This window comes from Gadus chalcogrammus, chromosome 15 (assembly GCF_026213295.1).
Source record: "Gadus chalcogrammus isolate NIFS_2021 chromosome 15, NIFS_Gcha_1.0, whole genome shotgun sequence".
NCBI lineage: Eukaryota > Metazoa > Chordata > Actinopteri > Gadiformes > Gadidae > Gadus > Gadus chalcogrammus.
In genome coordinates, this window is record NC_079426.1 from 5,092,271 (window position 1) to 5,107,424 (window position 15,154).

The following is a 15,154-nucleotide window of genomic DNA, read 5'->3' on the forward strand; positions in this document are numbered from 1 at the left end:
GCAGCGGCGGCACCACGGTGCCCTCACTGCGTCGCGACGAAGTCGATGGGCGTTCGCGTTCGTCTCCCCCATACTAAACCAACGACGCGAGTTGATTCAGTTTTGCGTTTTGTTTTTTCCTGTATCACCAGTTTTGAGTTTTGTTTTATCCCTGCCCCGTTTCCATTTGGTCCTCATTACTGAGATATAGGGTGCGCGTCTTGTCTGACAGCCCCTCACAGCGTGGATCACATCGGCCCAGAGTGTGGCGCAGTCCAAAGTCTTGTTAAGAGGTTTGGCGACACTGCATCGCCCCTCACATGAGCTCCTTTGCCTGCTGTAGGAGAGTCCAATGCACCAGCTTCGCCTGTCAGGCGATTAGCAATAGGCCCTAACTAACCCAGTGATCCACGAGTTACAGCACAGGCGTTAAATCAACCGGGCCATACCACACCGGTCTGCATACAACATCATTAAACCAGTGGATGGTAATGAGATAATCATACACCACGCCACTTCGACCGCATATTCCTATATTTACAATCGGGGTTTACTTCAGCGGATTAAACAGGCATCAGCTTTACCACTCGTCATCTCAGTGTATGTTGCAAGTCAATTAAAATCCTACGCAGCTTGGAATAATTTCTGCCAGTGAGACGGTTATTTATCTTTCATCCGGCTGATTTGCAGTATTCTGCAGTCCAATATATGGGCCCTATCCTTCACGTAGTACTGTGCGTCTACAATGGTTGCATTAATTAACTAATTAATTTGACAACGCTAGTAGGCCTACGTTTTTTTTAACAACAGTTCCTAAAACACTAAGCAATTGTTCAAATCAAAAAACACGCATTGACCTGCCCTGTGAATCAGTTCAGAGACTAAATAAACACATTTCCCGTTCAACGTGGTAGACATAGGGACACCATCGGTTGTCCTCGGTGGGCAAGGCCCAAGGCGCTGGTCCCCAGTCAACCGCTTTCAACGAGCATTTATTTGCATTCGGGATTAAGAACCACCGAGGACACAAGAGATTGTCATAGAAATTAAAACCTCAGTGTCAATGGTTTGCTTTAATTTGCATTATCCTTTTAGTTTGCCTTTGTTGTAAGCCAGGAGCATGGCAATACACATCTCGTTTTGGTAGTAGGCCTAGTTTAAATAAAAATCATATTCAACATGTAATACATTATATTTCAAATATGTTATGGCTTATACATTCAGTTTATTGCATAGCCTAAAAGAAAAAATAATGATCCATCGTTTACTGTTGGCCCTAAAGCACTAAAACACTGTGCGCATTTGAAGGCAATGCAACTCAAAACATAAAAGTAAAAGCTCTACGGCCCAGCATAAAAGGCTAACTCAACCATTATCATTTTTGGGGGGCATTTCTTCATCTGCCTTGAAGCCTAACAGGGGTCTCGGCTGGTAATCCCACTACCAGTCGCTTGTGTAGAGTGTGTACACACACACGTCTCTTCTTGCAGTGCCTACCACCCCCATGTGGGGAGAAAACCATTGCAGCTGCCACAGATCCATCCTTTCAGCCCATTTACAATGGAGAGCCCCCCCCTGTCTGTCTGCCAGCTCCCCTCCACAGCTAATGGCCCCGTTCGGAGTATCGTCTGCCCAGCCCCTCCAAAGGCAGCAGCAGGGGCTGAGAGAGGGGGGTGGGGGGGTCCTCACCTGACACAATGTGACACAACTAAAACTCGAGCGAGATGAGTGGTCCGATAGAGATGAGTTGGTCGACGGCTGTTGTCCCGCGTGCGGCCGGCCCCGGCCTGTGTATTCAGAGCATGAATGATCCATTGTGTCTCGGTGTGGGGGGGGGTTTTTGGGGGGGGCCGTGCTCGGACTGGCTTGACACAGGCCAAGTTGTTGTGACAGACGTAGGTGTTGAGGTGAGGTGTGATGCAGATGTTGCAGAGGGCACGTCGCGTGAGAGTGACCGCACCGGAAATTGGAAACATGAATTGCCGACCGATGTCATTTCGATTCATGTGTGGTGGCCGGCTGCATCTAGGGAGTTTAGGAGACAGACGACGGGCCTGAAAACACAATGGTGACACTAGATGGTGGAACCGTGTTTCCTAATGCCGTGTTTACCCAAATCCCTACTGATTTAGGGAGAGTGGTTCAGCAACACTATAGGCATGACAAATGTAAAACGGGGACATATGCCAGAATCCTATAATAACAAAATCCACAGAGCAAATACATCAAGCAGCCATGTTTCAAATTAAATGCAGAAATCCCTGAATTATGCCTTTCTTCTTCTTCCCAGTGAATATAATACATGTAATAGTATCCTTTACCTTATGAGACTAAAAGCTATTCAGCTCCAAAGCATTTCTTTGACAGGCACGCATGAATTCATTTATTTTGCTGTGCTTTTTCCCCTAAGCATATCTTTCTCCGTTCGTGGCTAGGGGGCACATGAGATCAGGCCTCGTTATGTCAGCCTCACATGCAGTGCATCTGAGCGCGTTGAGCTCACAATGGCTATCGCTATCTGGCTTTGTGTTTGTTGCACACTCCCCACTTAAAAGGTACCAAGCGACTAGCTGTACACACACACACACACACACACACATCAACACTTTTTCGAGGACGCTCAATTTAAATTTGCCAGTTCACATTAAATTCAGTGGAGGCCATTTCTAATACACAGGAAAGCTCCTGGAAACTGGAGAACCCTGTTAGTACGATGGAGAAAGATGTCCATCAGCAAAACACTATCTCAACTGCTCTTTTCTTTAGGAAACTGAGTGTGTGGGAGCCTACGTTACTCGTGTGTGTGTGTACACAGTATGAATGCACATCATGTCTAATGCTGTCAAAAGTAGAAAATATAACCAAAATAATGTGCTTTTTGAATCGCATCATTACACATGACATTGTTCAAATGTGCTTTGTTCAGGCGTTTACATCGGGAGCAAGGGGCCTGTTCTGTCCTCTGCTGTAATCTGATGAGTGTGGAGCAAAAACAAGCCTGATGGAATTGGTTATTAGAAAAACACCTAAGCTAATTCGCCCACACACTATTGTCGGCTATGACTTGATGTTACCGCAGAACATCATCACATTGACAGGCCTTTAAATTAAATTCAAGCGTCTGTTAAGGTTAGTGTCACAGGGGAGGAAAGGACGGCAAGAATGCATATTAATTATTTGGTGATTGTAAGCCAATGTCATTGCAGTAAAGTGACCCGTGTTGTAGCCCATGAGATGCATTATTCCACGTGGCAGTTAGGTCGTCTCGGTTCCTTCATTGTGTGGACATTTACTATATTTTTATGGAGAATATAAGCATTCAAAACAGAACTGCACAATGTGCTAAATGTGTTTAGAGGTGATTCAACCAAAATGGACAAAGTGGACGTGAAAGGAAATATTTAAAGGTAAATAGTTGGAGTGATTTCCGGATTTAAGTTATTTTCTCTCTCTCACTGTTATTTTATAACATTGATTTTAACCTTCGCCTTGAAGGACTCCTGTTATCCCCACAGTCCGACAGAGGTCATATCTGTTTAGTTTGTTTTTATTCCCCTGACTCTAATCCACTACTAATGCAATACTGGCTGGACGGCACATGTTTAAATGGAGGAGAAAGGGAAGGGTGCTGTTGTAATGGAGTTACAAGGTCCTCAATGTCCTAATCTTCTCCTTGTCATTGGCTCCATTTTGAATGGCTGGCCATGTTGTCCATCGTTTACCTCCTAAGTGTATTGGGATCCATGGCGGCAGTCTGCCACGCAGCGTGGAGGTTATATGTAAGGACACCAGCCATTGTGTTGCCAGAGGAAACCTGCTGTTTTCTTTGGGCAAGTGAACTATACATAAAAATGAGAGTGGTAGTCACAGAAGTCACATTTTGATGATTATCACATATACTAAACAGACAATGCGCAATATAATTCGTTCCTGAAATGTATTGAGTGGATTCAGAACTTGGATTGCTTCTATCGCAGTGGATATTGAGGGTTGTGCATCGGGTTTGAGGAAGCTGCGACCGTGACAATCGCATGGGCCCTGGGTTGTGATTCGTCAGGGAGAGACAAAGCTTATTTTAAAACTGATTGTTACTTAACAGAAAACAAGCGATCTCAGGAACAGCATGCCACTGCATATAGGATTCCGCCCAAACCCGTTGCATCGAGGTCTGGAAAACTCTGGCCTTTCATATGCATAAGTGACCCTTGCAGAACCATAGAGAACAATGGCCTTCTTCCAGGCCCAGGGGTGGGAGAAGGTCAGCAAGCACAAGTTAGCTGAGAGGAAATCGTCTATTTTTGTGCTCAAAATGTTAGATAAGCAGGGTTGAATTATACAGCATATTACACATTTCGAACATGGCATCCAAACTGGGATATTTTGGCAAATGAGGAGATCCCAAGGTGTATGTAAACGTAATTAGGTTTCGGAGCTCTGCACCCTTAAAAATAACACTCAATCCACACGAGAATTCAAATGTTATATTAAAAAGGAAATGACTGAAATCCGCACATAAATGATGAAAGAACTTATCAACAAATGACCTGGATTTTAATGTAAAAAATTGTTATAGCTGGGAAATAATTCTTAACGTCTGCTTCTCTTGTGTTTCTTTCAGGGGTCTAACCAAACTGTGGGGATGGAAGTGAGAAAATAACAGCCAAACTATGGATTTGTGAGTGGGACTGTGCCAAAGAGGACAACTAACCCCGGCCCTGTTGACATAGGCTGCCTGCTTCAAGGACAGGGACCCGGGCCACTGGATTACTGTTTCGACGGGCTCAAGGAGGCAGAAGAGGATTGTGCTTTAGCCGGAAGACCTGGAGTATAACAAGCCAAACAGGCCTGGACTGAGGCCTGTGGCACAGGACGCCGGCATGGTTCAGCCCAGCTTTGTGTCCACTCACCATGACTGCTAGGGCCGAGGAGCTAAAGGATCTTTTGCTGCAGCTAACCCCTGTTTACAGAGGAACAAATATCAAGCGGCCCAAAAACTAATTTGGGGACAAGGCCTCACACACGAAAAAAAGGTTTTCGAAAGCATCAGGAATTTTAATATTCTCTGGTGATTGCATGTTTTTGTCCCCGAGTGTGGATTCCTTTTCTCTGGGCTTATCTGCCATGGTAAAAGCTTTGAAAGCATGAGCTCCTGACAACAGAGTGGAGGTCATCGACTGAACAAGGATCCAGCTCAGCAAACATTGACCTGGTCGGGATATCCTGATAAACCCCCATCCTTAGAAACTTTTTGCTTTTGAAGAGGATCAGAACAAATTCTGGGGTGAAAATCTTTATTGGATTTTGTCGGCCGGAAAGGATTTACCATCAACGTCTCGAACGTCAGTTACGGTAAATATAGGCCGCTGTGCTGATTTTTTCGCTTCACTGACCAAAACATAATTTCTAATGAGACATGCAGGAAGAGAGGTCATGACAGGAATGCATAATGAAAGCGATAAATCAGCATTAGGCTAATTAATAGGGAACTACACTCCAATAGTCAGGGAAAATAGACAGCCAGTTGGCACCTACCCTGTTTGCTAATTCCAAGGCATCCATTTTGCACTGACTGAATTGCTAAAATAAATATACGAAATGTGTGGATGAGATACAGGAAATCCAGAACACAACCGCGCCTTTGAATACCAAGTCATTGTAAAGATTAATGAATGCAATTCTTTGTCAGAACATAAAAGTGCCAAATTGCCACCCAAGTCTGTGTGTGTGTTGCCGCAATCAGTAGTTTGAGTGAAAAGCATAACATTCCTCAGATGGCTCGCGCTGCTCGTATTACTCCGAGAGAATAGCATCTCGTTTCTCATCTGTCGACTGAGAATCGTTTTGCTTTTTTTTTCTCCAAGCTATGCAGAAGCCAGATAAAAACCTGAGAATTTGAACGGGAAGGGAGATGATTTATCACAGCGTTGCACAACACTTCACCAACAAAGGCTGACTTTGTTCACTCTTAAAGTCAGTGCTATGAAAGGCAGCCTTGAGATACAGAAATGTGTAAAACAACTTGGGACTGCTATTACATCCCGCAAGCTCGGGTCAAAAGCCACAGGACAGGGATCTGGTTCAATTCACTTTTTTCTTTTTCCTCTCCTCACATCCTGTTAAGAATATCTTAAGGACACAACTACACACTTAGATAATGCAAGTATTCAGTTAAAATACAATTATCACACTAAATTAGATAGATCCGCAATCCGCAGGCAACCCACTCAGACAAACCGTGAAACTGTGAGAGGAGCATTTTGCCTCTCATTTGAAAGGTCTCATGTATTAAACACACTTTTCCTTTCCCTCTTTAGGTTCTCGTGAGGGATTGACCCGCCGAACCAGACAGCTTCAAGATGGTGCCTCAGTGCAAGTCCTCCGTTCTCTTCCTCGTCCGCATCGGGCTCCTCCTGGGGCTGGCCAACCCCCTGGTCACCTCGGCTTCCTGCCCCTTATCCTGCCGTTGTGATGGCACCTTCATCTACTGCAACGACCGCGGCCTGACCTCCATCCCGCTCGGCCTACCCCTGGACTCCACAGTACTCTTTCTGCAGAACAACCGCATCAAAAGCTCCGGCATTCCCACAGAGCTTCAGAGGCTGGTTAATGTGGAGAAGATCTACCTGTACTGCAACAACCTGGACGAGTTCCCAACTAACCTTCCGCTGGGCGTCAAAGAGCTCCACCTTCAGGAGAACAACATTCGGATGATCACCCACACCTCCTTGTCCCAGATCCCCTACATCGAGGAGCTGCACCTGGACGACAACTCGGTGTCGGCGGTGAGCATCGAGGAGGGCGCGTTCAGGGACAGCAACCACCTCCGGTTGCTGTTCCTCTCCCGGAATCACCTGAGCACCATCCCGTCAGGCCTGCCCATGACCATCGAGGAGCTGCGCTTCGACGACAACCGCATCTCCTCCATCTCGGAGCAGTCCCTGCAAGACCTCATCAACCTGAAGCGGCTGGTTCTGGACGGTAACCTGCTGAACAACCGTGGGATCGGGGAGATGGCTTTCATCAACCTGATCAATTTGACTGAGCTCTCGCTCATGAGGAACTCTCTGACGTCTCCTCCGGCGAACCTGCCTGGAACTAGTTTGGAGAAGTTGCAGCTGCAGGATAATCACATCAACCGGGTTCCGCCTGGGGCTTTTGCCTTCCTCAGGCAACTGTATCGGCTGGACTTGTCTGGGAACAACCTGAGCAGCCTCCCGCAGGGCGTGTTTGAAGACTTGGACAATCTCACACAGCTCCTGCTGCGCAACAACCCGTGGCAGTGCACGTGCAGGATGATGTGGGTGCGTGACTGGCTACGGTCCTTGCCCACCAAGGTGAATGTACGCGGCTTCATGTGCCAGGGCCCTGATAAGGTCAAGGGCATGGCCATCAAAGACCTTTCCACGGACATGTTTGATTGCACCGACACGGAATTCAGTCCGACCTACGAGACGAGCACGGTCTCCAACACTTTCCCCCCCTCTCAGCCGCAGTGGCCCATATACGTGACTAAACGGCCCGTGGTGAAGGGCCCAGGCATAAGCAGGAACTACCACAGCACCACCACGTCCTCGGGCAAGAAGATGATCACCATCAGTGTGAAATCGACCAGTGTGGCCACGGTGCACATCTCTTGGAGGGTGTCGCAGCCCATGACCGCGCTGCGACTCAGCTGGCTGAAGCTGGGTCACAGCCCTGCCTTCGGATCCATCACGGAGACCATAGTGCAGGGGGAGACAACAGAGTACCTTCTCACGGCGCTGGAGCCAGATTCTTCCTATAGGATATGCATGGTTCCCATGGAGACCAGCAACATTTACCTGTCTGACGAGAAGCCCGTGTGCATCGAGACAGAGACTGGCTCCCAGAAGTCCTACAACCCCACCACCACGCTGAACCGGGAGCAGGAGAAGGAGCCTTACAAAAATACCAGTCTGCCTTTGGCTGCTATCATTGGAGGGGCTGTGGCTCTCTTGGCAATAATTATGCTGGCGCTGGTGTGCTGGTACGTCCACCGGAACGGTTCCATCTTTTCCAGGAACTGCACCTACAACCACGGTCGTAGGAGGAAGGACGACTATGCGGAGGCGGGCACCAAGAAGGACACCTCCATTCTGGAAATAAGGGAGACTTCCTTTCAAATGATCCCTATAAACCACCTGCCTGTGTCCAAGGAGGAGTTTGTGATACACACAATCTTCCCGCCCAACGGCCTGAGTTTGTACAAAAGCCCAAACAGCGATAACAGTATTAACAACAGGAGCTACAGAGACAGTGGAATACCAGATTCAGATCACTCCCACTCATGATATTACGCGTGGACATTCGTACTCGAGTGCGTGACGTAAAAAACAGAGTGAAAAGACTTCTACAAACACACTGGATCTATAAGACTAAGAAAGCAATGTTCTGTACATTTGCCATATAATTTATATTTAAGGACATTTTATGAAGATGAAGAACGTTCCAATTGCAGGCCACTGGTTCATCAGTGAGTGTTGTAACTAACTGCAATTCTATATTTTAGGAATTTGTAGTAATTTGTACTGTATTTGCGTTGCTTAAGGTTACCGACCAACTAAAAAGAAACTCTGTTCTACTGAGATATGATGACTTGTCAACTGTGAAAGTGGGTTTTCATTGCTGTGTTGAACAATCAGACTTAGAAAACCTTGTAGTATAAGCACAGGTCATATTCTAACTTTGTGACTGTTGGTAAAACAAAAAGGCAAAAAAAAAAGAAATGACATAAAATAAGGCACATCTGATCAAGTAATAGGCTAAGCGGGCATGCTGCTTACCTACAGGCTTTGCAGACGGTAGCTGTGCCCCAGAGACAAAATAAATGTTAATTCTGGTAATCTAGTATTAAAGTGGGATTGGGGAGAAAAGACCCACAGAGACGAGGTGCTTTCGTTCTGTTTTTTTTTCCCAGTGTGTGAAGTATTCCTTTTCTGATTGTAAGAAGCGGACGTGTTTCAGCGCGGTAACCCGCGTGGGGTTTACCGTGGTGTTCCAGAACGGCCTGTGAGCCACAGCACAGGGTGAATAAAGCACACCACAACCCAAGAAACTCTCTCTCTGCTTCTCAATTATAAGTAGAGTCAAAAGACTGACACAGGACTCCGCCCCACTATCTATTTGTACAAGCCAAACAAAAGGCCAAACCACAATGGTGACATTCTTTAGTACCGTGTACCATGCGTCACTTTAGACACCCGGGCAGAGAAAGTAAAAGCTTGTTGGCTTTCATTAGAACACCACAGTGTCAGCGACTCCTTGTTATAAGTATTATTTTTTCTTATTATTTACAATTTCACACTTTTACGTTGCCACAGTTTAAAAATTAATTGTTCTTTACAATGGAAAACCAAAGTGCATTGTACGCCCTTTGGCCAGTCTTGTATGTGCCTTGATCCAATGCTTATTGTATTTAGCTTTTTAAGAAACCAGTGACTTTTTTCATACACACTTGAATATGAGAGATATTGGTCATATTGCAGAATAAAAGTGGACAAAAATTACTGCTTGTTTTTCTCTTTATGTCGACGAAAGACAAAGCGGGCTCCTTGACTTCTACCACCAGTCACCATTAATCCTTCTGCTGTCTTTATGCAACTCTAAAACTCTCTCTCTCTCCTCGAGTAGAAATGTTTTAATGGGGTCTATTTAATTCTTCTTCTATTAGTCAAGGCCAAAACACACTGCCTGGAACTGCCTGGAGGTAAACAGAACAGAGCCATGTCCCCGTCCTCACAGTGACCCCTCACTGCAGAGTCCTTCGCCCTGAACCTAAAACAACACAGGAACGGGCCCTAGTCCTTCCATGATGTAGTGTGACGCTGAAGGGAGAAGTGACATTGTTCTCCAGACACCGGCGTTCCACTCCACGAGACTCTCTCGCAGAGCAACAACATCTGCTCGGGGCTGCTGTTGTTCTTTTTCGCGCGGTGGGGCCATGTGTGACTTATCCGAAGGGCCGGAGAGGAAACAAAATAAAAAGAGAAAGAAAAATGGCGGTAGAGGAGAACGAGGCCTGTGGAGAGATGGGGGTGTCCGGGATGGGCCTCAAAGGCCACCGAACGGGGGTGGCACAGGGGGAGCATAGGCCCCGCAAGGACTACAAAGAACCAAGGCCGTTACCACATGAGTCCACGCTTCAGGCAGTGTATTTAATCACACAGCCAGAGCATGGCAAGTTGAGGTACCACAAACATTTGTTTAATTAAAGAAAAAAAATAAAAATTGGATTCTACCTATTGAAGCATAAATTACACAGCCATTCAGAGCATTAAACGTGTACGGTGACTCATTTCAGGCATTCTGAGTCTGGCAGCCATAGTTATTAATGTGAGCAGAGCCTGCATCACCACTCTCACACAGCCACAAGATCTAAGCACAGCCAAAACTGTAATTACAGAATGGGAGCTGCATAAATTCGCACAAGTTATCGAAAGCTTAACAGTACACCAATATACGCCAATGAACTTGAATGTCTTAAACTCGGCGTGAAACGGATGGAAATGGATGGACCGCTCTGACAGTGGCTGAATGCAATCACTGTCAGAAGAATCGATGGCAACACCTGCAATTGTGGTTATCTTGCTCTTCCATATGCTAGCATCATTGCAGTTTCCTATCGAAGCAGAAAATTATCTACTTTTGTATTGTGGAGTAATACCCACGATTAAGACATTGAACTGCAGCTGTGTTGATTTATCATTTAATAAAACTGTTGAATCTTCCTGGTCATTTAGGGTACTTACGAAGAGAGATGAACAGAAACACATTTTCATGTATCGATGCTAGGACAAAAGTATAATGAGAAATCTGATTAATACTTCCAGATTCTCCAGCAAACATTTAACGGAAATATCCCTTGAATGTTTAGTGTCCCTTCCATTTAGCTTTTTTCCATTTCTTCACTTGAATGCACCAATTACAGCTAATGGCTAATCTTTGTGTCCTGTCTAATGTAATCGTTTGTCGTTAAAGAGAGCAAATGTTCGCTAGCAGCATATGGTAGACCTACAAACCCCCCCCCCCCCCCCCCCCCCACATTAAACCACATCCGTTGTCTAAAGCGGTTTACCATCATGATATCACTGAAGACACACATAAACATCACATCAAAGCCACTCATGACCAGTATGTGTTCATATTGTTAGCCCGCTCCTTGGTTTCAGCAAAAGCTGCCCAACGGTAAGCAAAAGTTATTATCCATCGACTTCTAGCTCATCCTAATGAATGGGGCCCCTTTGGAATTGATGAATCGATCAACGGCATGGGTGGATTACTGCACGGGCACACCGGGTACATGCCCAGGGGCCCAAGGGCTCAGAGGGGCCCTTGGGCCCCCCTGAGCCGCCCCACAAGTTACTAACAGTGGGGCCCAGGGCCCCACAAGTTACTAACAGTGGGGCCCTGGGCCCCACCGTTAGTAACTTTTAATGTTGCATTGTCGAAGCAATCAGTAGAGAAATACAAAAATTCAAGCGAAAAAAGCAATAGTAGGCCTATTACTACTGAGTAAATAAATTAATAAAAAGATCAATGGGGGGCACTATTTCAGTTTGTGAATTTGAGACCGGTCACGAACAAGTCACTGTCATTTAAACATGGAGCAACGGCGAACTCTAAGTGGAGCGTTGAAGCAATGAATTTATTCAGTTCAGATCATTTAACAAGCCTGGAGATGATGCAACCTCAAAAGGACTGCTACGAATTATACTCGATTGTGGACTGCAATCTATGTTTCCAAATGTGTATGTAGCGCTACGGCTTTTTCTGACTCTGCCCGTCAGTAATTGCGAAGGGGAGCGGTCATTCTCTCCTCTGTCCAGGATAAAAAATGAACTGAGGACGAAAATGTCACAAAAACGCCTCAAGGCACTTTCTCTCATGGCAATTGAGAGCGACCTTACCAATGCACTGGACTTTGATGATATCGTGGAGGATTTCGCACGGAACAGAGCCCGGAAAAAATGCATTTCACCTATGAAATGCATTTTTTCCGGGCTCTGTTCCGTGCGAAATACTGTCAATTAATGCGAGGAACTGTTCGTATTGAGTAGCTTTAAGTCGTTTTTATTTGTGGTTGAAAGCGGTGCATTCGAAATTCGTTCAAATCGCCCAAAATTGCATCAATTATATGTATTTTTGATCCTGTTTTGGTTAAATAAAGATACATTTATTTGTATAATTATTGTGAGGTTGCCTTTCCTGTGCTACAAATCCTGCTGAGTTGCAGGTATAGGCCAATGACTTATTATCGCCAATAAGTGTGTGTGTATTCTGGGTGCGTGTGTTTATGTTGGAAGAGGGGGGGGGGGGGGGGGGCTGCGGAGTCCACGTGCCCAGGGGCCCGATGTGTCATAATCCGTCTATGATCAACGGTCCTGAGACCTATAGCTGGAGAAGAGAAACCTATACTGATAACATCATTTCAGTTTATTTTCGTCAGGACGGAAGCCATGCAAGGCGACCTTCTGCCATACACACTGAGAGTGGGCAATCAGTTACTGATGGTCTATCGGTGGTTAGGACAATGCCCTGCTAATATCACAATGACTGCAGTGACAACTTTTCATTTCTGGGAATGAACATCCTGCTCTTTAAAGAAATCACTTGTGTGATGAATTACAGCTGTGGCCAATCTGCCAGAAAAAGGAATGTTATTGTTAGCGTGAATTAAGTGAAATTCCTCCCAAGGAAACTAATGAACGACTCAGAGGACCGTACATTAAACAGAGCATGTCTTTGTCTTACTCTGGAGTGAGGGGAGGGGGGGTCGGGGTCCTTAAGTATAAAGTAAAATTAATGAACACGATTGCTGTCAACCCTCTACGACCTCAGGCATCTCTGTTGACCCCCTTAAACAATCTCTCCGTCTAAACAATGCCCCTTAATCACTCACACATTCTCCGTGCGGAAAAGTCATCAAACAACATAACATACCACATGCTTCGCTTTCTTCTTGTGTGACACACACACACACAGCCCACTCAGTAATGGTTTCTACTTGAATCAGGCCAGGCGATTTTAACTAATGATAGCAGCTTCTCTGTCCCCCCTCCTCAGCACCCCTCCCCCTTGCCGTTGCCTCTATTGTGAGGCCTCTCTGAGGCAGCCGGTCACATTTGCATCCCTATAGGTGTGAGTCTCAGTGCTCCTCGTCTTGACCTCCTGGTGTCCATTAGTAGGTGACCATGCTCTCTCTCTCTGCCTTCATCAGCAGCCCCATGTGCTGGACTCCAAAGAGCAGAAGAAGAAGAAACCAAGAGTGAACCCTTGACTGATGAGGTCGACCGGGGTCAGGTCAGGCTCCGTTCAAGGAGGTGAGAAATGGACTCAATGCCAACGCACGCGGACGTGACTGAGGTTTTGGGCTGCGAATTCTAATCGGTTACTCCTGCCGTAAGCGAGCACGCCGGTCAGAAAGGGGTCACTATTCACGGGCGGCCATTGTTTCTGAGGTAGGACTAAAGGAAAGAGGCGACGTGTGTAAATAATGACTTCATTACCTTGTGAACCGTGCGGCCCAGCTTGAGGCTGCTTCTGTCGATGACACAGAGAAAACCCCGTTGGACTAATTATACTTTGGATGTTAATGTTTACCTACTTTCATATCGACACAAGGCCAGAGGACCCTGAATGCGACCCGATGGCAGGGGTGGGGTTTGACAGGAGAGTGACTGAATTGAAATCATCCCAGGTGGTGCTCATTTTGACGCTGATATTCAAGGCAAACCATCTGTAAAAGTCACATCACGCGATATCACCCAACAACACTGCATATCACTTTAAAAAAGAGATGGGTAGAACAGGCACAGTCCCTTCTTACCACCGGTTCTAGAAAGGGTTGTTCCATCTGCACATATTCCCATGTTCATTTGGGAATATTGTGGCTTCAATCGAGTGCTATTTTCCAACGGCTGTTTTCCAAAATAAAAGCCTCCTCTTGATGAGGCTCTCGCTTGTGTACAGCGCTTCACATCTTGCACATCAAACAGCCCTCATATTTTTACTACTTCTGAATGCCTGCGGAGTGGTGCGGAGGTCCTGGTCTGCCACAGTGTCTGTTGCTCTGCCACGTTCTAAAACCGGGTTTGTGTGTTTATACGCGTGACGGAAACACATGTGGTAGCTGCCGCTAATACGGCCTAGTCTGCTAATCCACCAACCCAGCGTCCGGTTGATGGACTGGAACACACGTCTCGACTTAACATGACCCTCGTAGCGCATGTCATAACAATCATGAAGGACACTTGCCCAGATGAACGATGAGCTTGTATACCGGTGTGCGTTTCACCATGGACAAAACACGCAGTGTGACTCGCGATCACATTTTAACACTAAAAGCATGTGGCGGCAGCCAATGATGGAGGGTGGCCTTGATGTACAAACAACACGTTTTATTTTCTATGGTAGCGAGGTCACTGGTTTGTGTGCGTGTGCGTGTGTGTGTGTGTGTGTGTGTGTGTGTGTGTGTGTGTGTGTGTGTGTGTGTGTGTGTGTGTGTGTGTGTGTGTGTCTGTGATTGTGTGTTTGTGTGTGTTTGTGCGATTGTGTGTGTGTGTGCGTGCGTTTGTGCGATTGCGTGTGTTTTTGTGTGTGTGTGTGTTTGTGGTTGTGTGTTTCTGATTGTGTGTTTGTGTGATTGAGTGTGATTGTGTGTGAGTGTGCGTTTGTGCGTTTGTGCGATTGCGTCTGTGTGTGTTTGTGTGTGTGATTGTGTTTGTGCTTTATGTGTGTGTTTTCTCTGCGTCTTCATCTCCACAAATATTCATGTCATTAAGAGTCTCACAGATGGGATGGGTGGGGGAGAGGGTGGGGGTGGGGGTGGGGGTGGGGGAGGCGGGTGGCGGAGGCGGGTGGCGGAGGTACCCATCGGCATGAGGTTCCGATTCCTCTGCGCGTGACGCACGTACACTGGTGCCATCGTTGATGCCCACACGTGCGGAATAACCCAATAATTCCCCCCCCCCCCCCCTCTCCCCCATCCCTACCATCTCTCCGTCGGCCTTAGAGCTGTCCCTCCCCCTCCGCCCCTCCCCCCTCTCCCTCTCCCCCCCCCAGCAGCTAGCGCAAGCTGTTGGGAAGGGGCGGGGCCAGAGATCAACGGACGGCCAATGTCCGAAGAGACTCGTTTGACTGAGTGATGCGCTGTCGCCGG

General features: G+C 46.6%; 2 protein-coding genes across 2 annotated transcripts in view; one reads left to right on the forward strand and one right to left on the reverse strand.

The window, feature by feature from the left end:
- LOC130404935 (ADP-ribose glycohydrolase MACROD2-like) overlaps positions 1 to 15,154 on the reverse strand; it is a 289,528-nt gene that overhangs the window by 217,648 nt on the left and 56,726 nt on the right. The window lies entirely within an intron of this gene.
- flrt3 (fibronectin leucine rich transmembrane 3) lies at positions 1,818 to 9,514 on the forward strand. The gene is made up of 2 exons (XM_056608898.1): positions 1,818 to 5,328; positions 6,294 to 9,514. The coding sequence occupies exon 2, from the start codon at positions 6,336 to 6,338 to the stop codon at positions 8,286 to 8,288; it is 1,953 nt and encodes a 650-aa protein (XP_056464873.1). The 5' UTR covers positions 1,818 to 5,328; positions 6,294 to 6,335; the 3' UTR covers positions 8,289 to 9,514.